A 23,597-nucleotide genomic window follows, 5' to 3' on the forward strand; every position below is an offset into this window, starting at 1 on the left:
TGCTTTTGTATGCGGGGTGCTGGTCTCAGATAATCGCATGGTATGCTTTCGCCGTAAAGCCTTTTTGAAATCGGACAAAGCGGCTGGATTAACAAGTTAAGCTTTTAAACGATGTAAGACAACTGTATTTCATTAATGTTTAATATTACCATTTTTGTATTTTGAATTTCGCGCTCTGCAATTTCACCAGATGTTGTCGAGGTGGGGCGCTAGCGGCACGTCTAGCCCAAAAACTGTTTCCGGGTATATACACGCCCATGCAGGTCCTCGCACAAAAGTGGTCCGTTATCGGAGACATACGGGACATGTTTTCCGATGCCGTACACAGCTGGACTCTTGCCACAAATTTTCAGAAATTGCGTGTTTTTGGAAAAGTGCACCAGATTGTTCGACACGTAAATGTGCCTTTTCATGCAGTGATACTCTCCACTCTTTGACCTGCCCCCTCTAATGTGTTCTCTGTTCCACTGAGAGTACAGGCTAATTTAAAAAGCCATTTGCCAACAGGCGGCATCCATAAATGACTGAGGAATATAATAAAGAACCTGTTCAAACGGACATAGGAGCTAAATATTTAAGCGTTAACCCACTGTAAAATTCATATGTGCTTGCATACTGAATTACTATTGCTTACATTCTCCTGCATAACATACTGTGCTATGATTGGTTAAGACCAATCATGAGGTCATTGCAGTTCTTCATGGCCTGAGACAGGAACATGCCTGAGTCTAGCTAATAAAGTATAGCGAGCTTATTATAAAGATCCTGTCATCCTGCATTTTATTATGTACCATGTTGCAATAAGACATCCGCCTCTGTCTCAGAATGAGATGGGAGATGGTGAAAATATGGATTTGTAAACTTTCTGTTTTTAAGCAACCACAGAGGTGTCAGTGTTGGGTGCCTATCGGCTGAGGGGATTGCAGTCTTGAGCCAGGCTGTAATCTCAGAACCGTGACATTGTGTAATAGCTCCCACTATTGAGCTTTCAGATTGGCTTTTTAATTTCAAGTAAATGCAGGTGTATGAGATTCTAGATAACTCTGTCTGCTCGCTATCTTGTCAGAAGCACAACATTTACAATGCACTCACGCTGTCTGTGGCAGGTTTGGATATGGGTTTTGCTGTCTATACAACATTTCCCCATCTACATTCAACATGCACACAACATGTAGGTATTTTTAAAAAGAGTTCAAAATCTCCTTCATACAGAATTACAATCTTACCTTTCCCTGTGGGCTAACTGTTGCCAAATACACTAGACACACCATGGCACTTAGTGTGCACCTGTTCCTTAGTTAAGTGGCAGCTAGACTCATTCATTTAATATTTGTTAATGTGCATAAGAAAAAAGTGTCTGTTTAAACTGGCATGAATGATCATTGATGCGTCAGTGACTAAAACCATCAGCATCAGTAGCCATTATAATATAATAATAATAATATATGCCATTTAGCAGACGCTTTTATCCAAAGCGACTTACAGTCGTGTGCATACATTCTACGTATGTAAAACCCACACACTGCTTTCTATTTGACACTAACAGAGGCGTGATACAACAGTGTAACTATAGCCCACAACATGCTTATAACGCAACCTACTGTATGTATAGTGCTCTTGTTTAATAAGCAATGTCTTTATAAGGCATAAAATACATACACAAAACCCAGTGTGCCTCTGTGAAAATGGCTGAGGGTCCAACAATGCCATCTACTGTACATGTAATTACTTTTCAGTCATTTGGTGAGATGGGTTCCAGAAAATGCTTTCTATAGTTAAATAACTGCTGCCACCATGTGGTATCCTTCAATAAATACATGTTGAAACAGAGAATACAGAGAAGTGTGGTATATTTTTGCTCTCCCTATTACTAAAGAATAAAACAACAAATGACATTTTGTGAAACACTTCACATCTATTGTAAATCCTTCTAAAATAAAATATTGTTATAAGGGGGTTAATAGTTTATTTTATAAACTATCCTGCAAGTGCATCTTGTATCTGTTCCAAAGATTATGCATTGTGAATGATGACTGCAGCATGTCAAGGTCACCACAGTTCCCTCATTCACTGTGACAGTGCATTTTGTAGTGTGAAGCTTGAGTAATAGAAAACATTGTGGTTTCACTGAAAAACTCAGCAGATTTAGTTTAATAGTGGTAACATACGTTTATGTAGGCTATAGGCCATAATGGCTACTGCATATTTCACCCCAAATAGTCAAGTAATCAGTCAGTCCAAGTCTCAACCACCCAAATAGTCTAGATAACAATGTGAAGAAGTGTTTTACTCACCAATCCTTCAACTGGGGCCTATTTATGTTGTCTTTACTCATGACGTTATTTTGGGCAATTATTTGGCCATTTAAAAAAGCCTGAAACTTTATTAGTACTTCCTCTGTAATCCCCCATGGTCCTCTTTTTCTTCTATTTTCAGTTTCTTAATTTTTTCTGCTTTCTATTTTCCTGGTTTCAACCTGGTCTCAGAGCATTTTGTATTATTCTGTATGTAAATCTGAGATACTTCATATAGTATGTTATGTTATTCATTTGTGGATGTCCATGACCTATTACGTATTACAACTTGTAATACAGTACCAGTCAAAAGTTTGGACACACCTTCTCATTCAAGGGTTTTTCTGTATTTTACTATTTTCTACATTGCAGAATAATAGTGAAGACATCAAAAGAAATAACACATATGGAATCATGTAGTAACCCAAAAAGTGTTAAACAAATCAAAATATATTTTATATTTGAGATTCTTCAAAGTAGCTACCCTTTACCTTGACAGCTTTGCCCCAGTCTTGGCATTCTCTCAACCAGCTTCACATTTACATTACATTTAAGTCATTTAGCAGACGCTCTTATCCAGAGCGACTTACAAATTGGGTAGGCACCTCCAATGCATTTCAATTAACAGGTGTGCCTTCTTAAAAGTGAATTTGTGGAAATTCTTTCCTTAATGCATTTGAGCCAATCAGTTGTATTGTGACAAGGTATACAGAAGATACTGTAGCCTATTTGGTAAAATGCCAAGTCCATATTATGGAAAGAACAGCTCAAATAAGCAAAGAGAAATAACAGTCCCTCGTTACTTTAAGACATGAAGGTCAGTCAATCTGGAACATTTCAAGAACTTTTAAAGTTTCTTCAAGTACAGTCGCAAAAACCATCAAGCGCTATGATGAAACTGGCTCTCATGAGGACCGCCACAGGAAAGGATGACCCAAAGTTACCTCTACTGCAGAGGATACGTTCATTAGAATAACTGCACCTTAGATTGCAGCCCAAATAAATGCTTCACTGAGTTCAAGTAACAGACACATTAACATCAACTGTTCAAAGGGGACTGCGTCAATCAGGCCTTTCATGGTCGACTTGCTGCAAATAAACTACTACTAATGGACACAAATAATAAGAAAAGACTTGCTTGGTTGGGCCAAGAAACACGGCCAATGGAAATTAGACTGGTGGAAATCTGTCCTTTGGTCTGTTGAGTCCAAATGTGGTATTTTTGGTTCCAACCGTCGTGTCTTTGTGAGACGCTGAGTAGGTGAACAGATGATCTCTGCATGTGTGGTTCCCAGCGTGAAGCACGGAGGAGGTTTGATGGTGCTTTGCTGGTGACACTGTCAGTGATTTATTTAGAATTCAAGGCACACTTAACCAGCATGGCTACCACAGAATTCTGCAGCGATACGCCATCCCATCTGGTTTCGCTTTTTCAACAGGACAATTTAACCAAGGAGAGTGAAGGAGTGCTGCATCAGATGGCCTGGCCTCCACAATCACCTGACCTCAACCCAATTGAGATGATTTGAGATGAGTTGGACCACAGAGTGAAGAATAAGTAGCCAACAAGTGCTCATCATATGTGGGAACTCCTTCAAGACTGTTGGAAAATCATTCCAGGTGAAACTGGTTGAGAGAATGCCGAGATTGTGCAAAGCTGTCATAAAGGCAAAGGGTGGCTACTTTGATTTGTTAACACTTTTTTGGTTACTACATGATTCCATGTGTTATTTCATTGTTTTAATGTCTTCAATTTTATTCTACAATGTAGAAAATAGAATAAAGAAAACCCCTTGAATGAGTAGGTGTGTCCACATGTTTGATTGGTACTGTATATGTTACGAATTTGCTAAATGTGCAATATAATAAGAATTTGCTAAATGTACAATATCTTACGAATTTGCAAATCGTACGATATGTCGAATTCTAGCTAGGTGGCTAACATTAGCTAGCTCGCTAACGTTAACTAGGCTAGGGTTACAGTTAAGTTTAGGAGTTAGGATAAGGTGACCAGATTTCTGAAATTAAAACCGGGGACATTTCGAGTTCGCCGGTCAATATATCATTAAAATATCCAATGTTATTATCTATGAAATAGAAAAAGGGGGACAATTCCGGTTTCATGTATTTAGTCTAACAGGCACACTGTGGCAGAAAAAAACAACTATTACAGAAACATTACAGACAAGACAGAACTGTCCAATCTGAACAGCCATTCAGTGGTCCTGGTAGTCTGGGTAGAATAAGAACAGAAGAGAACATGAGCAAAATTGAAGAAAAAAAAACAGACAATAGTATATGTGAAATACTTAACAAAATAAAGAAATAAAATGAGATTGGTAACTACATAATATACTTATACCAACCTAATCTGAATATTTCTCAGCATAATATATCTTCTTCAAGGTTTCCTATGTCTTTGGCCAGCTTCTCCATGAACTCCTGGCAGAGGAGGTTGAAGTTTATATTCACAATAAGCATGGCCTTGATGGTAGGAACAGTGAACCTATTTCTTGCTGCTGTCCATAGATCATTCATTTGGGAGAACACTCTCTCAACTGGTGTACAACTTCCAGGTAAGCACATGACAACAGACTCTAATCTAGCCAGGTTAGTGTGTGGGATGTCGTTCTCTTTGAAGTGGGTAACCACCGTGCTCCATCTCTGACTAAGCCGTGTCTCAGATGTTTTCCATTCTTCAAGCAATCCTCCCTTTAGGAACTTTTGCTGGCCAGTAACCTTGTCAAACAATGCATCCTCATTGATGGTCACATTGGGGCATTTTTCCTGCAGTGTGCCTGCTGCCTTCTGGATCTCTTCACGCTGAGGTTGCCTTTTTAAAAAGGAGACAATGTCAATCTTTTAGATTATCTGTGTGCTTTTCCCATGCTTGCAAGTAGTTCACAGCCGTAGTGAAGAATGATTGGGATGTTTTGAGAAAGCTCTCTTTGGACATTGCTCCAGTTTCCTCTAGCTCTCTCAGAAGTCCTCTGACCAAAACTGGAATGAAGTTGTCATCACGTCTTGCAGTCAATTTTGCGTTAATGTTTCTCAGAATTGCAGCTGACTCCACAACACAGCGGTCCTGGCCTTCAAGCATCTTGATTGTGTCACTGAATACGGTCAGGTTTCCATGGACAAAGGCCAAAATTCAGTCGGTGGATCTTCGAACATTGTTCGCAGGACAACAGGGCATTTGTCTTCAAGAAAGAAAAAATGATTTCAATGGCACATACATTTTTAGCACTCTTTCTAGAGCCGGGAACATGGACAGCCAGCGAACATTTCTGTGTCCTAAAAAAAAGCTCTTCAGTCTTTCTACAACGGTGAAAATATCCAAATATCTTTTTGAGCAGGTACTCATCATCAAGGGGAATCATATCCAAAGCTGTTCTGGGCGTGTTATGAATGATGCGGGCAGGACAACCTAATCTAATCACATCCCACTTCAGAGCATTTTTAACTTTGGTATGGACATTGACCCTCCCCAGCCTATTCAGTCCTCCAAAGTTGGTATTTGTGTTGTCGGCAGAGAATGCCACGACTTTGTTTTCCAGGTTACATTTTTGGATGAACACCAGGACCTCAGCAGCAATTTCCTCTGCTATTTCTCCTTTCAATTCAACAAAATGTGTTGCCATCATATATCTTACAATATCTGACTAGTATTGGCAGCAGCTTTACATGTCCATGATTGGACGCATCAATGGACAGGGACACAAATTCAACCTGGTCTAGGTCCTGTGTTACCAAAGTAGTTAGCCATGGTGTAAACACGTATGGCTTCACATTTTGTCCTAGCACATGTAAACTTCGGCTCATAAAGCTTCCGTGTCAGTTGTGCTGTGTAGCCCAGAGATCTGTAACTATGATTGTGTTGCATAGTGTGGTATGCAAAGACATCCCTCCTGCACAGCTAAATCATATTCTTCTTGGGAAGGCTCTACCTTCTAGAAGAATGTGGTGACAGAGGGCATACCAACACGGGCAATCAGAGAGGCTTTATGCTTTTTTTTGTCTGTTGATGTTCTACCAGTGCCGTTCTTCCCCCGCTGCCAATTGAAAAAGAGGAATTAAAAAGGGTGCAGTTAACCATTCTATCGTCTTGACCTGAGCGTTTAAATGGACATTTTCTCATGTTGTCATTAAAATGGCATTTCAGTTTCTTGGAATGAGCCATTGTACCTCCTCTGTCTGCTCTTCTTCACTCTCCTTGTGTCACTCTTCTTACTCTCTTCACTTTTTCTTCTCCTCCAATCTTTCTCCTCCTCTTTTCTCACTCCTCTTCCTGCTCTTTTTTTCCTTTCCTTCTCTTTACCTTTCCACCTCACTCTTCCACACTCTCCTCGCTTCACTCTTTTTACTCCCTTAATCTTTCCTTCTCCAATCTTTAATAATAAATAGTACACTATTAGATAAAATACTTTGGTTAACAGATTCCCATTGCATGCCTCATTTTTGTATTTTATCTCAAAAACATTGGTTGGAATAATACATTGGCAGTCTCTGTAATCATACCTTTCCTCCTCTTTCTCTTTCACTCTTCTTCCTATCCAGTCTTTGTCCTCTCCTTCCTCTCCACTCTCTAACAGGAAACATTATGCTAATCTTATCCTTGAAAATTTAAAAATATATTTTCACACTACTTATTATAATGCCAAACCATTAAAATTGTAATCTACAAACGTTTAACCTAGCTACTACCTATTTAAAACCTTATAAAGCATCTATCTATATAATAAATTGTGATATTATAACCTCATTAGTTAGTATCTCAAATGATTGTAACTTACCTGGCTTGAAAAGACGTTTGTGGTGATGTTGTCGATTCACTTGACACTTGCTAGCTTCTGGCTGAGTTTTCCACATCAGTTTTCTCTAAAACTAGGGCGAGCAAGTAGTTAGTAGAAGAAGAGTGAATGAAGATGATATAGTGAGCAGCCCCCTCTGCTGGACAAAATAAGCATAACGCGATTGAGACGTCAACCGATAGACTCTGCTGTCTGGTCTTTCTTGCCACGTAAAATATTATTTCACTTTGCAGTCTGTTTTTAGCGCAGCTCCAGCCGGGGACAGGCCACCAAAAACGGGGACGTCTGGTCACCCTAAATTAGGTTAAAGGGTTAAGGTTAGAGTTAGGGGAAGAATGAGCTAACATGCTGAGTAGTTGCAAGTAGCTAAATAGTTGTAAGTAGTTGAAAAGTTGCTAATTAGCTAAAATGCTATAAAGTTCTCAGTGATGAGATTCGAACTCGCAAAATTTGAGTTGCTAGACGTTCGCATTATATGCCTACCCATCCACCCTGACCAACCACCCTACTTTCATTTTTGCCTTAAGTAACCATCTGCCTTATGTAACTACACAAAACATAACATAGCATACATACTAAATGTAATGTATCAGATTTACTTACAGAATAATACGAAATGCTCTGGGTCTTCTCCCCAAGAAAACAGAACTGCTATATATTTGTTTTAGGAAGGTTTGGCTTCACGGTAGACTTTAGAGGCACAACATTGGTCAATTTCAACAACCGTTTGGAATATGGAAAAATATGGAATATTGCTGGGTATTTTATATGGCTGGGTTACATTACAGAGGACTGCAGGGCAAGTGATATGAATGTAGCTCATGTAATAAAGCGTTAAACATTGAATGTCGTACTGTACTACAGTGTAGCCTAAGTAGGACACTGCTGACTGTAGTATGAGAACTAGATCACAGGAACCTAAATAATGCACTGTTGAAGAAAGTGTTTTGTCGTTGGATAGCCAAGTTGCGGAAGTGCGCGCTCAGCAGAGGCTGGCAGCTTGAAATGCATTTACATTAGGACCTTGCGCAGCCTACAGTACATATCGACCTGTAACATGATTTGTTGTTGGGGATATGATAATGAAAGAATATCTATTCCACTGAACTGACACCGTTTCGAGTTCAGTAGCCTACCTGCGTTGTCCTGAGCGAGACCAATCGTTATTTTCATGCGTCTGGATTAGTCGGCTGGCGCGTTTACAGAGTTATGGGTGCATTACAGTCGTTACCTGATGAACCCGAATACAGAGATCTCTCAGAAAAGACCGGCTGTGAGTATTACGTTTTTTTCCTGTAGGATACGATTATAATTGTTGCGAATAATCATATTTCTGGGTTTATGTAATCCTGCGCTAAAGTGTTTCATTATTGTGAAATGAAACGCCCCACAGTACAGGATCACCATAACAACGTCATCTTGTGTGGTAGGTGTTCTGGGGGCTATTTACAGAGCAAAATAGCTTGAGTTATAGATTGCTGTAGGCGACAGCACTACTGGATGAGAATCTTTACAAGTAGCCTATTACAGTGTTTTCCCGAATGCCTTGCAAGGAGAAGAGCTACTGTTATACCCCTGAAAGGGGGGGAATATAGAAATTAATCACACAGAGGTTGCTTCAGCTTCACATCAGTGTAATTCATATTTAGCATAAAATCATCAACAATTTACATGCATTTCTCAAGTGCACAACTAAATATATTCCTTACATTTGCATAGCTTTTACTATTGTTCAGTACACCAAGATGCTACATTTATCAATGCATTCTTATTTATTATCCCTTTTTAAAATGACATTATCAAATGCAACGGCAAACCTTTTAACATTTTTAAATGCATGACACAGGCCTTTATGAATTATCACTATTAACTATCCTTGTACCGTTTCTATCTTTATACCATTGTTATCTATTTTATCCCTATATAAACTCACTCATCTTCACATTTCCCAAAATTTCTCTCACTCACTCACCCACACCCACACACACACACACACACACACACACACACACACACACACACACACACACACACACACACACACACACACACACACACACACACACACACACACACACACACACACACACACACACACACACACACACACACACACACACACACACAGGAGATGAGCATGGCCCTTCCCAGCTAGGTAGTTTATGCTTGTGGCTAGAAACTTCAGCGAGAATTTGAAACTTGGCTACCATAATTGGGACTTGGGAGAGTGTTCAGAATCATTCCGTAATTCTTCAGTTTAAAAAAAACTAAAATGTAGACGTTAATGCCTTAGTTGTACATTTTCAGTGAAAATCACTGCAATAAATGTGCTTTAGCTGTCACCCAGGCCTTATATTGACTACTCTATCTAGCTACTTCCCTCTCTTTACTGCTGGACAGCAGTTCTTGAACAAGTAAGTGGAAGTGAAGAACACTGTGCCCTGTGTTGTTACGGTGCCGGCTTGCAGCACAAACTCTCCCCATTGCATTGTAGTTAGACTGTATCACGGTGACATCGAGATGGTTACAAATTATTTATTGTGTAGGCTATCCTATTCTAAATCAAATAAGTGGGATGGACAAATTGGCCACGTTAGCTACTGCCGGCGACATGTGATACAGTTGCCCAGTGGTAAGCAGCTCACGTTGGCAAGTACCTTGATACACCGTTGCACTGGTCATTCTCATCGGCTTGTTGTTGCGTTAGCTAATTGGCAGGTCAAGGTGACAAATACTACAAGTTATTTCTCCCATTGAAATAAGCATCATTTTATTTTAACCAGTGCCATGCTGCTGTTCTTGCCAGCATAAACTATACTGAACAAAAATATAAACGCAACATGGAACAATTTCTAATATTTTATTGAGTTACAGTACATATGAGGAAATCAGTCAATTGAAATAAATGAATTTGGCCCAAATCTATGGATTTCACATGACTGAGAATACTGATATGCATCTATAGGTCACAGATACCTTAAAAAAAGGTAGGGCCGTAGATTAGACAACCAGTCAGTATCTGGTGTGACCACAATTTGCCTCATGCAGCGCACCACATCTAATTTGCATAGAGGTGATCAGGCTGTTGATTGTGGCCTGTGGAATGTTGTCCCACTCCTCTTCAGTGGCTGTGCGAAGTTCCTGGATATTGGCGGGAATTGGAATACACTGTCGTACACATCGATTCAGAGTCAATGGGTGACATGTCTGGTGAGTATGCAGACCATGGAAGAACTGGGACATTTTCAGCTTCCAGGAATTGTGTACAGATCTTTGTGACATGGGGCTGTGCATTATCATGCTGAAACATGAGGTGATGGCGGCAAATGAATGGCACGACAATGGGCCTCAAGATCTCGTCACGGTATCTCTGTGCATTGCAATTCCCATCGATAAAATGTAATTGTGTTCGTTGTCCATAGCTTATGCCTGCACATACCATAACCCCACCTCCACCATGGAGCACTCTGTTCGCAACGTTGACATCAGTAAACCACTTGTCCCACACAATGTGATACACATGATCTGTGGTTGTGAGGCTGGTTGAATGTACTGCCAAATTCTCTAAAACTGTGCTGTGACTCCCACCAAAGTCGGTTCCTCTCCTTGTTCGGGCGGCGGTCGGCGTCACCGGTCTTCTAGCCATCGTCGATCCACTTTTTTGTAAGTGCTTGTGTTGTTTACTGGTGCGCGGCGGGTTTTTTGTACCCATATTCTGTTGTATTTTTATGCTGTTGGTTTTGGAATTAAACTGCTCTGGCTATTACCTAGTTCTGCTCTCCTGCGTCTGACTTTCCTGCCACCAGTTACGCACCCTTTATAGTTTGAGCTGCTATGGAATGTCCTTCTGACTAAAGTTAGATGATAGAAATGAAACTTGGTAATAGGATTAGACCAGATGAATCTCCTATATTTTTTCAAGGGCTGTATTCTGACATGATGATAGAAATACACTAGTGTAGGCCAGATACTGTATCTCCATGCAGTGGCTATAAAATATTCAAACTGCAAATTGCATGTGTAGTAGTGACGTTTTTCTCCGGGTATCTTATGTACGTTTACAGTGTAGGCTTGATTGAACCACCATGAATAATAGATTAGATATTGTGTTTACAGCTTCAGAAAAACCTTGCAAGCAATGAGGCCATAAACAAAGAGGCTTTTGTTTTTCTCTGTTTCTAACATTGTCTGAAATCCCCACCCTCAGTGAGTTTCCTCATACCACTGGTAATCCAATATTAGCTCATACTTGTTTGCCCATACAATAACCTGAGGAATGTATTGTTTGTACACACTGAAAAACACTCACTCACTCACTTTGTCTCAATCACTCGCTCACTCATAAACACTCACTCGCTCTCAATTCAAATATTGTGGCGATTGTTAGACATCAGTCCTTGTTTGAATTGATTTAAATACTTTGAGCTTATCCCTACTATTCAGCCAGAAGTTTTTTTTTTCAGACTACATGTAATATATAGTTTATTTAAGTTACATTAGACATACACATTTAAAAACAATGTATTTCTCTATACTCTATGCACTCACATAGACAATGACTGCCACGTTCTGACCTTAGTTCCTTTGTTATGTCTTTGTTTTAGTTGGGTCAGGGCGTGAGTTGGGGTGGGTAGTCTGTTCTTTTTTATATGTTGTGTTTATGTGTTTGGCCTGGTATGGTTCTCAATCAGAGGCAGGTGTCGCTCGTTGTCTCTGATTGAGAATCATACTTAAGTAGCCTTTTCCCACCTGTGTTTTGTGGGTGATTGTTTTCTGTTTAGGTTGTTTTCCCTGACAGAACTGTGCGCTTTCGTTTTCTCTGTTTTGTCATTTTGTTTGAGTGGTTTTTTGTGAACATTAAATATGAACAATTTCCACGCAGCGCTTTGGTCTCATTCCAACGCCGATCTTTACAATGACAATGGGAGAACGCAAAGTGAAATAGTTTTTACATCAGAATATACACTTTTCACATGAGGAAGGATGGCATCAACTGAAAATAGATGCTGAATAGACATTCAGCACTGCACTCTGCTTACACCGTGTGTATAATGTGTTAGGCCTGAGGATGTCAAATCAGGCAGCCTGAATGATACATTAGAGATCAGAACAGGACACAAACATAAATTGTATTTGCAAAGATTATAAAACAATTGTGTTCCATTAACAGCATTACTGTGCAGCTTGTCATGGTTTCCTGCCCATTCAGTGGTAACTGATGTGCTGCCTGGCATTTTGCTAATTGGAGATGCCTCTTGAAGATGCACATCATTTCCGCTCCATCCATCTAGGCCTCTAACCTGCTGTGGTTGGTTGGCAGGATGTACCTCTCTGTCTTGGACTCACGACAGTCCCTTTTTTGTTCCTCAGTTTCCTTCGAGCAGATTGGAATCCTGCATAAAAGATTCAAGCAGTTGAGCCACAATGAAGACACGCTGAGGTAGGACTCTCTAATCATTTTTGGCATTCATACACATCCTAACACACTTTATTTTTGAACTTGTGCTGTTGTTACTTTTGGGTTTTTAGACACACATGGGTGTAATCCTGGCACAATGCATTTCTGATGAAGTGGTTCTTCCCATCTCTTTAGCATAAACCAGCCTAACAGGTTTTGTTTTGCCTTTTGTTTAGTAGGTGTTACAATTGACCCGCTTCCTGCTGCAAACCTAATCATCTTCTTGTCTTTTCACTTGCAGACGAGATGACCTCAACACAATTCCAGACCTGTCATGCAACCCGATCCGAACCCAAATTATAGAGGCCTTCTTCGACAAAAGGTGGGTGTTTATCATGTTTATGTTAAGTACCTCATCAAGAACAAGACTTAAGGTTAACTGCTCTCAATATGCCCCCAGCTTTAACCTACATGGTATGATTTTCATTATACAGTAAGTTTGGTGGTTCCTCACAGGATTGGTCAAATGTGAGCCTGGTCCAGAAACAACCCCTAGCTACCCCGACCCACTAGCATTTGTGAAGTGCCTAGGACGTAGTGCCTGTGTGTTGTTTCTCGAATGACACATGGTTACTTTCTAATGAGCATTACAGAAAATATATGTTTACACAATGAAGATATTTATGTTCCTTGCTCGTATGCCTCTATAGAAACTTCCATCAGAATGGTGAGGGGACTGTCCAGGAGATCAGCTTTGAGGAGTTCCTGGTAGTCATGTCCCACTTCAGACCTCCAGCACTGGACATGACAGAGGAACAGAGAGAGGTGATCAGGAGGGAAAAACTCCGCTGTGAGTGCCATCATTAAAATGTTACTGTATGGTGGTGTTAAGATAGATGTATTGCAGTCCGGTATCACTGGAAAATGTTACACTACATTGAAATGGATACCCAACACTATTGTTAGCGTGTGTACTTACTACAATGACTTTGAAATCATTGGTTGTACAAGATACGGTGCACGTTTGAGGTGTACTCTGGCTCACACTGTGACGAATCAATAATGGGCACAATAATCTGTCAATTTTCTGACCTTTGCAAAATGGATTCAGCAACTTCTCATGGAACAATAGAGACTGTCAGGGCATACACACACACACACACACACACTCGAACGCGCACATTATTTTATAGTTGTATTGTTGGTGTCATTTTGTTGTTGTATTGTTTGTATAGCGTTGCATTTTACATTTGTGTGACTCTCCTTGTCTATTAGTTGTCGTGGAAATTCAACACAGGGACACTCAAAGTCAATATTAAATGAATCACTCTTTATTGTCAGTGAGCTGGGCGTTCTGCCAAAAGGTCTGAGGAGGGGGTCATCACTGTCTCCCCCTCTTATCTCTACCCAGCACCTATAGGAACCAATGATTGAGTGAGACAAGATGTACAATTCAAGGCTGTCCCCCCAGTCTATACATTTTTCCTCCACATTCCCTACTTTTATCACTTCTATGATAATAATTGTTAAACATGTCATGAGAGACACTTTCAAACCCTTCATTCTGGGTTATGCAATCTAATTAGTATGGTCATACTATCATCATAATAAAGGTTATATTTTTATTAACAGGAGTGAATTTATCAAAAATACACACACATACACACCATGTTAATAACACAATTATGCAAACTTTTTTGCAATTTGGGATCCTCAACTTCCGAACAGGGATTCCAACTAAGTTGCAAGCTACCATTCTGGTTGTGGGGAATTTTTCTTAGCAGTGGCAATGTATTGGGCGAGGTCAGTCATATTAGAAGAGTGATCTGGGACAAAAGTACAGCATTCATCGCAAATGACTGGACGAGTCCCCCCTTGACCTGCCAAAAGATAGTCAAGAGCCTCTCTGTTTTTCAGAGCCAATTTACACAATTCTGTATAAGTCTGGTCTTGGAGGGTCCACGCTGTCTTTGGTCAGACGGGAAATTCACTTACGCTTTCTCACTGTCTTCCTTGCAGACCTTCACTGGGATACTCCACAGGTGGAATCACTGATCAAATTACCATCTAAATTCAACACAGGGACACTCAAAGTCAATTTGAAATGAATCCCTATTTGCTTTGCCGGGGCAGTCCCGTTACTTCTCTTATATATTGCTTACACAGACAAGCTGTGTGTCTGGCACCGTCTCATATCTTAACTTATAGAACATATTCTGTGCATTCTTCCAAAAGGGCTGAGGGGGGGAGGGGGGGTCATGACAGTCTCCCCCTCATATCTCTACCCAGCACCTACAGGAACCAATGATTGTATGAGACAAGACGTACAATTCAAGGCTGTCCCTCCAGGCTATACATTCTTCCTCCACACAGTGTATCAGTGTTTTGTTACTTGTCATGTTTTGTGTTTTTTTTGTGGATCTCAGGAAGAGTAGCTGCTGCTTCTGCAAAAGATAAATCCACAAACAATAACAAATACTGTATATCCCATAATATACAACATTACTCAGCAAATGCATTACAGCGATGCCTCGTGACACTTGCAGACCTTTGTTAAGGAAATATTTGTAAAGACAGACCAACAGAAAAGAGTTGAACACTTTCTTTTTTTTCCCCCCAGTCCTATTTAACATGCACGACACAGACAATGATGGAACAATCACTCTGGAGGAGTACCGACATGTAAGCCACTGCCTAGGCCTATCTTTCAAGTACACTAAATACACTGTCTGCCTATCACTGTTGTAACCATGACTGCCTTGCCCCCGTATGTACTGTAGGTAGTGGAGGAGCTGCTGTCTAGGAGTGGAGCCCTGGGGAAGGAAACGGCTAAAGGCATAGCAGACGCTGCCATGCTGGAGGTAGCCAGTATCTCCATGGGTCACATGGTACGGCTGCTTTATAAACATTACATTCCTCACTCTGAGTGTTAGACCTGGAACCTATTATTCGTTTTTTATTTTTATTATATTCAATTAATCTCATTCTTCATTCTCAGGAACCAGATGAGTTTTATGAGGGGATCACTTTTGAACATTTCCTAAAGGTTTGTAATACAACATTATTTTGTGTCTAAAAGAAGTCATGGCTTTAGCTTTTCCTTTTCAATGGTTTTGCAAACGAACACTGTATAGCTTCAAAATATGGTTAAAACTATCATTTTGATATGATGGATGGTCTGTCCTTGCATCCATTGCTCTGTCTTAGAGTTTTAAAGTGGTTACATTTCGCCAGCCCCATCCCTCTGCTGTTTGCCAATAGCAGCACAATTGTTGTCTTGTTATTAGAGTACACATAGTTGAAGGCATCATCAGAGTTTAGTAACTCTGGGTCCTTCTGTAGCTCAGTTGGTAGAGCATGGCGCTTGTAACGCCAGGGTAGTGGGTTCGATTCCCGGGACCCCCCATACGTAGAATGTATGCACACATGACTGTAAGTCGCTTTGGATAAAAGTGTCTGCTAAATGGCATATATTATTATTATTATTATTATTATTATTAACTATGTAATATACTGGTAGTAAAACTATTTATTTTCAGATACTGAAAGATATTGAGATCGAGACAAGAATGAACATTCGCTTTTTGAATATGGACACGACGAACCTGTGCAAGTGAGGATCTTCCACCTTTTTTATTACTATGCAGCACCAGCACTCTTTTATGGTTTTTATTTAGTGGCCAGTTAGAGCACACTTTAAGCAGTGATGTGCGGTAGGTGTCTGGGTAAGCACTGACTGTTATCAAAGCCAGATTTACTCACAAATAAACCTTCATGAAGCCCAAGTTCACCATACAACAGATAGCTCCAACAACCTGAGTGACACAGGCTATTAACCAAAATTGACAACAATGTTCACCAAAATGTGACCAACCGGCTCGATTCGGTCTTATGTATCAACATTTTAAATGGTGTTTTTTACATTGGATAAAAATAGAGACTCAGATATCTAGAAAATGGTATATCATACACTACAGTTGAGGAACAATGGGAAAGTAATTCTGCTTAGAAAGTTGATAAACTTATAACCCCACTTTTGAGAAAATGTCCCTTGAATGTTTTGGTACACCTACTGGAGAGCTCATCTTTGTCTACAGCAATTCAGAATCGTTCACACCCTCTTAAGCCTTAGCCCCACCCATCTCTTTAAGGATTCACATGTGAGGCCATGTGCAACGCAGAGTGAGTACAGTAGTGTTCTAAACAACCAAAGCTTTCAAGACTTAAGGCTGGTTTACACTACGTCTAGCGTCATGCCTGTAGACAGTTGTCGCAGTGACATCATGGACAGTCTATTGTCGTCCCACAACAAGCTTGTCGTTATGAAAAAGTATGAGGACAAAACTGACAGGCTGCATGACATCAGCAGCCTGGTGGTCCAAAAAAGCAATAAATCCATCCGCTTAAAAATGTATTTAGTATATGTCAATCTAGCAAACCAGACAACTAAAACCAACTTTCTAAACAATGTTGTGGTTCAATTCTTGCTTGTTAGCCAGCTATCTAACGTTGAGTTAGCTGGCCAGCCAGTTCAAATAATGACCATATCATATTGCTGACAATGTCTTTACTTTAACTAATTTATATTCTTTATTACAGGAAAATAAACTCACAACAAGATCATTATTTACAAGTTAATGGTGAGCAGAAAATAGCTTACGGTTGTGAGTGTGACAAAATAAAAGCAGGGCATTCTACTGGAGAATTTTAGAACTTGAACACTGTCTCATTGGCCTAATATTATATCCTAATTTAACTTTGGTGCAGGTCATTTTGTTCTTCACCTTACCGTCTCTTGTAAACACACACTTTATCAAATCAAATCAAAGTTTACTTGTCACATGCACAGGATACAGAAGGTGTAAACGGTACAGTGAAATGATTACTTGCATAGTGGAGTTTTTTGTTTAGACATGTAGCTAACTAGTTAAACAATGAACCATAATCCCAACTCATAACGTTACTACCCTGCATGAATCTGCTGGTAGCTAAATAACTAGCCAACTAGGTTCAATATTAGCTATCTCGCTAACATTAGGCTATAACTAGCAATGCAAATGGCTCTTAGATACAAATAATATTACTACACAGATCATACATGTAACATAACTTGCAATGAAAATTACTTTCTGACAAAATTAGAAACAGTTCATTTCTGAAAATGTAGCTAGCTGGACTCTTACCCGTGTACATGGATGAAATGCTTCTCCCTCTCACCGATGCCATAGTTGCTCTTAGTTTGAAGATGTAATCCGGAGACTGGTGTTTTATACAACAGCCTTCTGTGTGTTCTATTTTTGACTCCGGCATATTTGCTATCAAACGGCAGAATTTTCTCCATCTCCTGAGCTATCATACTCTGCTTTCACCGGACATTCCGCTGATTTCAAAACGTAGTCCTCCAGAAAGTGAAGCACATTAGCAACACTTTTGTTGTTCTTTGTTATACCTTTTAAAAAAGCTGTGCTAGAAAGGATTAAATACACATACTGAGCAGCTTATTTTATAGACATAAGCGCGCTACATGGCAGAACAATCTGAACTCATCTCTCGGCATGTCCAGTCCATCCATTATCTCAGCCAATCCTGGCTAGCGGGAAGGTTCCTGTCTTTTTCCGTGGCTAAACCAACTAAGCTCGTAATTTAACAATTGTATTTCGTATTTACAGATGGCATACAAGTTATTAAGGCACATGAAAGTTCACATGTCCCAGAAGGCATTTCTGGCCAAAAACACATTTTGATTTAAAAAATGTATACATTCAATTGCATTCCTGTGAAGTAGTGACACACAACATACGCCTAGTTAACTGAAACCAGTCACAAATGTAAATACCTATGTAGCCAAGATACGATTGCGACATATTTCATATCATCTGACAAGATGATGCACTGCTCAACTCAGCAATAGACCAATCTAGCATCCACAGTTACAACTGGTAGGTGGCACTAAAAGACCAATATATGGACACATTTCATCCGATTAATTTGCAACACTAACTCCATCGCCTTTCGCAATGGATTTACAATTATTCCAATGTGCTTCTCGCACAAACACACACACATAATAATATTACCATGTGAAATATTATTACACACACACACGTATATAATAAATAAGGTTCTAAAAAAATGTTCATATCAACAATCGAAATTACTGAAAAATGCATTCAAACAGTCGTGTGGGATACACATCTCCAAGGCCTCCTTCGGTTTCATTTTCACATTGACTCAAAAAGTAATTCCCATTACGTCCACAAAGCTAAAGCAAATGTCCAAGATGTCTAAAAGTCGGGGTAAAATGTCTTAGTTGGTACAGCCCAGTACTCACTTTTCGCCTGCCTGACACATGACACCTGTCATGCCACGTCTTGTAGAGATCCTGTATGCTGCCTCTATATGGTCTTAACTTTAATTTTAGTTGACATTCCACTCTCTGAACCCTCTAAACAGTGCGTTCCATTATTTCAACTTGGAAAATTGTTTGAGGTGCAGTATAGTGTCAATTTGTCAGGTTATTTTTGCTAGTTAGCTAGCTTTGTTCAGTTCAAGCGGTGCGAGCGTAAAATTATGTAGACATGTCCAAATGCACAGTTTACCCCAGGCAATACCCACACAACATGTTTAGGCAATGCGCATGCGTAAAATATGAAATTGGCTCAATACAACACATGAAGATACTTCAAGCTAGGCAAAGCAGCGATGCCTAAGCTGACCCTGTCTATTAACAGTGACTGGAGTCAGGAACGGCCACAGTGTCAATGGGTGGAAAGGAAGGCATGAATATCCTAGCGACTTTCCTGAGGTTTTGCATAAAAAAACACCAGATTCACTGACAAAAAACATTAACAAAAAAAAGAATGAAAATGTTTTATACAATTTGTTTGTTTTTATTTGGCTTTTCATAACAGCTTTGTTTATTACATTATCACAGGGTCAACAGGGCCTACCCTGACTGCACGTCACTGACTAAGTACACTGACAAACTATTAGAAAGCTCTGTTTATGGTTAGGTTTTGGGTTGTTATGAGCTTTTGATCGGGGGAGGATTTAAGCTTCTACTGTCTAGTAGTTTCTGACTCTGTTATGTTTTTACAAATGGACTGCATTGAAAATATGAATGAGTAACTATGCAAATATACACAGATTAACAGTTGGTATGTTATGAATTTAGCATGCAGTTTTAATGACAACCTGTATCTGTCACAACATACCTTTTTATGCAAGAATATAAACAATGCACTAAATGTTATCAATCAATAATCAATAGCAAAGCAATAAACCAGTAATAATATCGCAATAAAGCAATAGCCAATCATGCGGCGCTATGATTAAAGTGCATGCAATTCATCTCCTATTATACTGTATCTATGGCACTGTGTGGAATGAGCAAAAACAATTGCACAAGGAAAACCAAGAGCATGCGTCTTCTGTCTATACCATCATGCACACCAAAATAGTTGTGCTGCCACTGCCATCAATTTGGAATCAAAGGTTAGATTTCCATGTGCATTAACAAGTTACTGACCAATAGAAACAAAGTACTTATTGCCGTTGTGATGTTTGACTGACCAGCCTAGCATACTGGTATACAGTATAGCATACTGCAAATGTACTTGAGCTATGGCAACACCCTCCTGATATTGAAGATTGTTCTTTCAAGTCAAATGTGCATCCGACTTTTCAAAGAATGAAACTTTCGCAGACAAGCATTTGTTGACTGTTAGAAATGGGAACAATGTTATCCCCCATATATGAATGTTAGCTACGCATGTTAGCTGTCTTTATATTTGAAGATACATACATCCATATACTGTATGTTTGTACTGTAAAATAAAATATTTTCATTCCTTTTTTGGGATGTTATTGTAGCGAGGAATAATGTAAATGATGTGACCTTCTCTTTTTATTGGGATAACATTAAAATAGAACATGTGTATGATTTTTGTATTAATTTGAATGATGATGTAGGAATTGCAGCTCTCGTACAGCCTTGGAGAGAGATCAAGAATGAAACTTGAATTTGCTTTGAGCTTAATCAACATCAAAGTGCATTCATGTAATTACCCTTCTCAAAAACCGTCAACTTCCACATACCTCATATACTGTTTTTCCCAGACATCAGTTAAATCCTTACTCCCTCAGTCATAGTGTTTATGCTGTGGTGAGGGTGGTCACCCTTACCTTAGCCAAACATGACAAACACACCACAGACCTCACTGCCCATCTAAACTTGTTTCCATTCCACTCAGGTTGTACTCTCATGGTCGAAAAGTGTTTCTCTGTCTGTGTTTGTTATTTTGTATTTGACCAGTTTTAGATAATCTGTTTTAAATCACTGAATACAATGACCTAGTAGATCAATGAAATAGAAAGAGCAGTGTTGAACTCTTCCTCTATTTCCTTTCGGGAACATGGTGTTAGCAGCGTTGTTTTTATAGTGGACGGTGTTTCACCTGGCACAAATTTTGCAAGAACTTCCCCATTCTTAATCAATGGATCCAGTACAGCAGGAAGTGTTCTTCTCCAATGGAATAATCCCCAGAATGCCAGTGCTCCCTTGGATCTAATCTACCCAAACCTTGATGCATTTGATTATAATAATGGTCAATGGGATTCTAGCAGCAGGCTGCTGGCGGGCTACACCGCAACATGAGAAAGCAGGGGAAGAGTGGAGTCCGGGAAAGGGCAAAGCGCCAATCTGTCACGCATTCTCCTGCCTTCTATCATTCTAGAACATGCCCAGTCTCTTCACAAAACTGATGAACTGCAAGCCCATGTTCGTTTCCAACATGAATTCAGAAATGCCTGTATTCTGTCTCTTACAGAGACATGGTTTAAGAATATGGACTTGGACTGTGAGTTGGTGATTGACTGGTTTGGGGCACCTATACACTTGGACCGAGAGGCCCGAGGTTACTGGTAAGACACTGGGTGGTGGAGTGTCTTTGAATGAGCGCTGGTACAAAACTGTAGCCTACTGTTTAGGGAAAAACTATGCACTAAGGATGTTGAACTGCTATACGTGTGTTTGCGCCCCACCATCCGCCCCAGGAATTTCCTTAAATATTCCTCACCGTGGTTTGCATTCACCCGAAGGCAAATGAGAGTAATGCCGCATAGTTAATACTGCAAATTTCCAGATGACCCGAACATCATCCTTGGGGGCTTTAACCACCATATTAAGACAAAAAATTTGGGTAAATTTCATCAGTACGTCACATGCCCATCAGAAATAACAACATCCTGGTCTTATGTTACGGTTCTTTTAAGGGAGCGTATAAATCCCCCCCTACCCCCGAAATGGGCACAGCTGACAACAACTGCATGGCCCTTATCCCGGTGTATCGCACAGCCCTGTGGAGGGGTAAAGTGCTTACATAGCGGATTAAGAACTGGACTGAGATTCCTCCCTGACCCTTCAGGGGTGTATTGAATGAGTGTACAGACTGGGACATGCTTAAAGAGTCGTGCTGATATTGACGATCTCACTGATGCTGTTAGCTCCTGGGTTTCATATTGTGAAGATGTAATCAAATCAAATCAAATCAAATTTTATTTGTCACATACACATGGTTAGCAGATGTTAATGCGAGTGTAGCGAAATGCTTGTGCTTCTAGTTCCGACAATGCAGTGATAACCAACAAGTAATCTAACTAACAATTCCAAAACTACTGTCTTATACACAGTGTAAGGGGATAAGGAACATGTACATAAGGATATATGAATGAGTGATGGTACAGAGCAGCATACAGTAGATGGTATCGAGTACAGTATATACATATGAGATGAGTATGTAGACAAAGTAAACAAAGTGGCATAGTTAAAGTGGCTAGTGATACATGTGTTACATAAGGATGCAGTCGATGTTGTAGAGTACAGTATATACATATGTATATGAGATGAATAATGTAGGGTAAGTAACATTATATAAGGTAGCATTGTTTAAAGTGGCTAGTGATATATTTACATCATTTCCCATCAATTCCCATTATTAAAATGGCTGGAGTTGGGTCAGTGTCAATGACAGTGTGTTGGCAGCAGCCACTCAATGTTAGTGGTGGCTATTTAACAGTCTGATGGCCTTGAGATAGAAGCTGTTTTTCAGTCTCTCGGTCCCAGCTTTGATGCACCTGTACTGACCTCGCCTTCTGGATGATAGCGGGGTGAACAGGCAGTGGTTCGGGTGGTTGATGTCCTTGATGATCTTTATGGCCTTCCTGTAACAACGGGTGGTGTAGGTGTCCTGGAGGGCAGGTAGTTTGCCCCCGGTGATGCGTTGTGCAGTCCTCACTACCCTCTGGAGAGCCTTACGGTTGAGGGCGGAGCAGTTGCCGTACCAGGCGGTGATACAGCCCGCCAGGATGCTCTCGATTGTGCATCTGTAGAAGTTTGTGAGTGCTTTTGGTGACAAGCCGAATTTCTTCAGCCTCCTGAGGTTGAATAGGCGCTGCTGCGCCTTCTTCACGACGCTGTCAGTGTGAGTGGACCAATTCAGTTTGTAGTCATCTCAGATAATGTTGTGAAGGTTTACGTACCCCAATATTAAGCCCTGGATTAGCAAGTCTCTCAGGGTGCTGTTAAACAGTAAGATAAATGTTAAGATGGAAACCTTCAGGAGAGCTAAACAGGTGTACAAGGAAACAATTGAAAGAGAACTTGGTAACAATTTAGTCTCTGCCTGGGATAGTATGAAAACTATTGTGGGATAATAACATTTTTTTTAAAGGTGTCACTAGATGGCTTTAATTCTGACAATCAACTGGCACAGGAGTTTTACCCGGGACCAGACAATATAGGCAGCCGCCTGCTCACCTCCTGTGCAGAGAAACTAGGCCCCATCTATAATTATGTCTTTAAGTCGCTCAGCCAGCAGAGGGTGCCAAATCTATGGAAACAGTCTACTGTGATACCAGTCGCCAAGAACAACCACCCAAAGGTTTTTAACAACTACAGACCAATCACCTTGGTCATTACATCCTTTGAGAAACTGATTAAGAAAGCACTTCTGGACAAGACACAGCACCTTCTTGATCTGTTTCAGTTTGCATGTAAGGCTAAGTGGGGTGTACAGGATGCTACTGTCACCCTAA

The 23,597-nt window shown here is 40.1% G+C and overlaps 1 protein-coding gene and 1 long non-coding RNA gene across 3 annotated transcripts; one reads left to right on the plus strand and one right to left on the minus strand.

The window, feature by feature from the left end:
• Nucleotides 1-4,446: 4,446 nt before the first annotated feature.
• On the minus strand, nt 4,447-8,414 carry LOC124048788. Of its 2 annotated transcripts, XR_006841306.1 has the most exons (4): nt 8,242-8,397; nt 7,088-7,178; nt 4,661-6,908; nt 4,447-4,527 (listed from the first exon to the last, which is right to left on the minus strand). It is a non-coding gene; the product is annotated as an uncharacterized LOC124048788 (long non-coding RNA). The 2 variants fall into 2 exon arrangements; XR_006841305.1 differs by having other exon boundaries at nt 4,447-6,908; nt 8,242-8,414.
• Nucleotides 8,034-22,029, plus strand: tescb (tescalcin b). Its single transcript, XM_046369868.1, has 9 exons — nt 8,034-8,378; nt 12,476-12,545; nt 12,805-12,885; nt 13,214-13,353; nt 15,124-15,185; nt 15,284-15,391; nt 15,502-15,549; nt 16,043-16,116; nt 21,332-22,029. Exons 1-9 carry the CDS (start codon nt 8,315-8,317, stop codon nt 21,342-21,344), a joined length of 660 nt encoding a protein of 219 aa, XP_046225824.1. The 5' UTR covers nt 8,034-8,314; the 3' UTR covers nt 21,345-22,029.
• Nucleotides 22,030-23,597: the final 1,568 nt, after the last annotated feature.

This window comes from Oncorhynchus gorbuscha, linkage group LG11 (assembly GCF_021184085.1).
Source record: "Oncorhynchus gorbuscha isolate QuinsamMale2020 ecotype Even-year linkage group LG11, OgorEven_v1.0, whole genome shotgun sequence".
Taxonomy (NCBI): domain Eukaryota; kingdom Metazoa; phylum Chordata; class Actinopteri; order Salmoniformes; family Salmonidae; genus Oncorhynchus; species Oncorhynchus gorbuscha.

Coding starts and splice junctions, on each gene's coding strand:
- tescb (XM_046369868.1), top strand. CDS start 8,315: ATGGGTGCATTACAGTCGTTACCTGATGAACCCGAATACAGAGATCTC. Junction 12,546..12,804: donor CACAATGAAGACACGCTGAG/GTAGGACTCTCT, acceptor TTTCACTTGCAG/ACGAGATGACCTCAACACAA. Junction 13,354..15,123: donor CAGGAGGGAAAAACTCCGCT/GTGAGTGCCATC, acceptor TTTTCCCCCCAG/TCCTATTTAACATGCACGAC.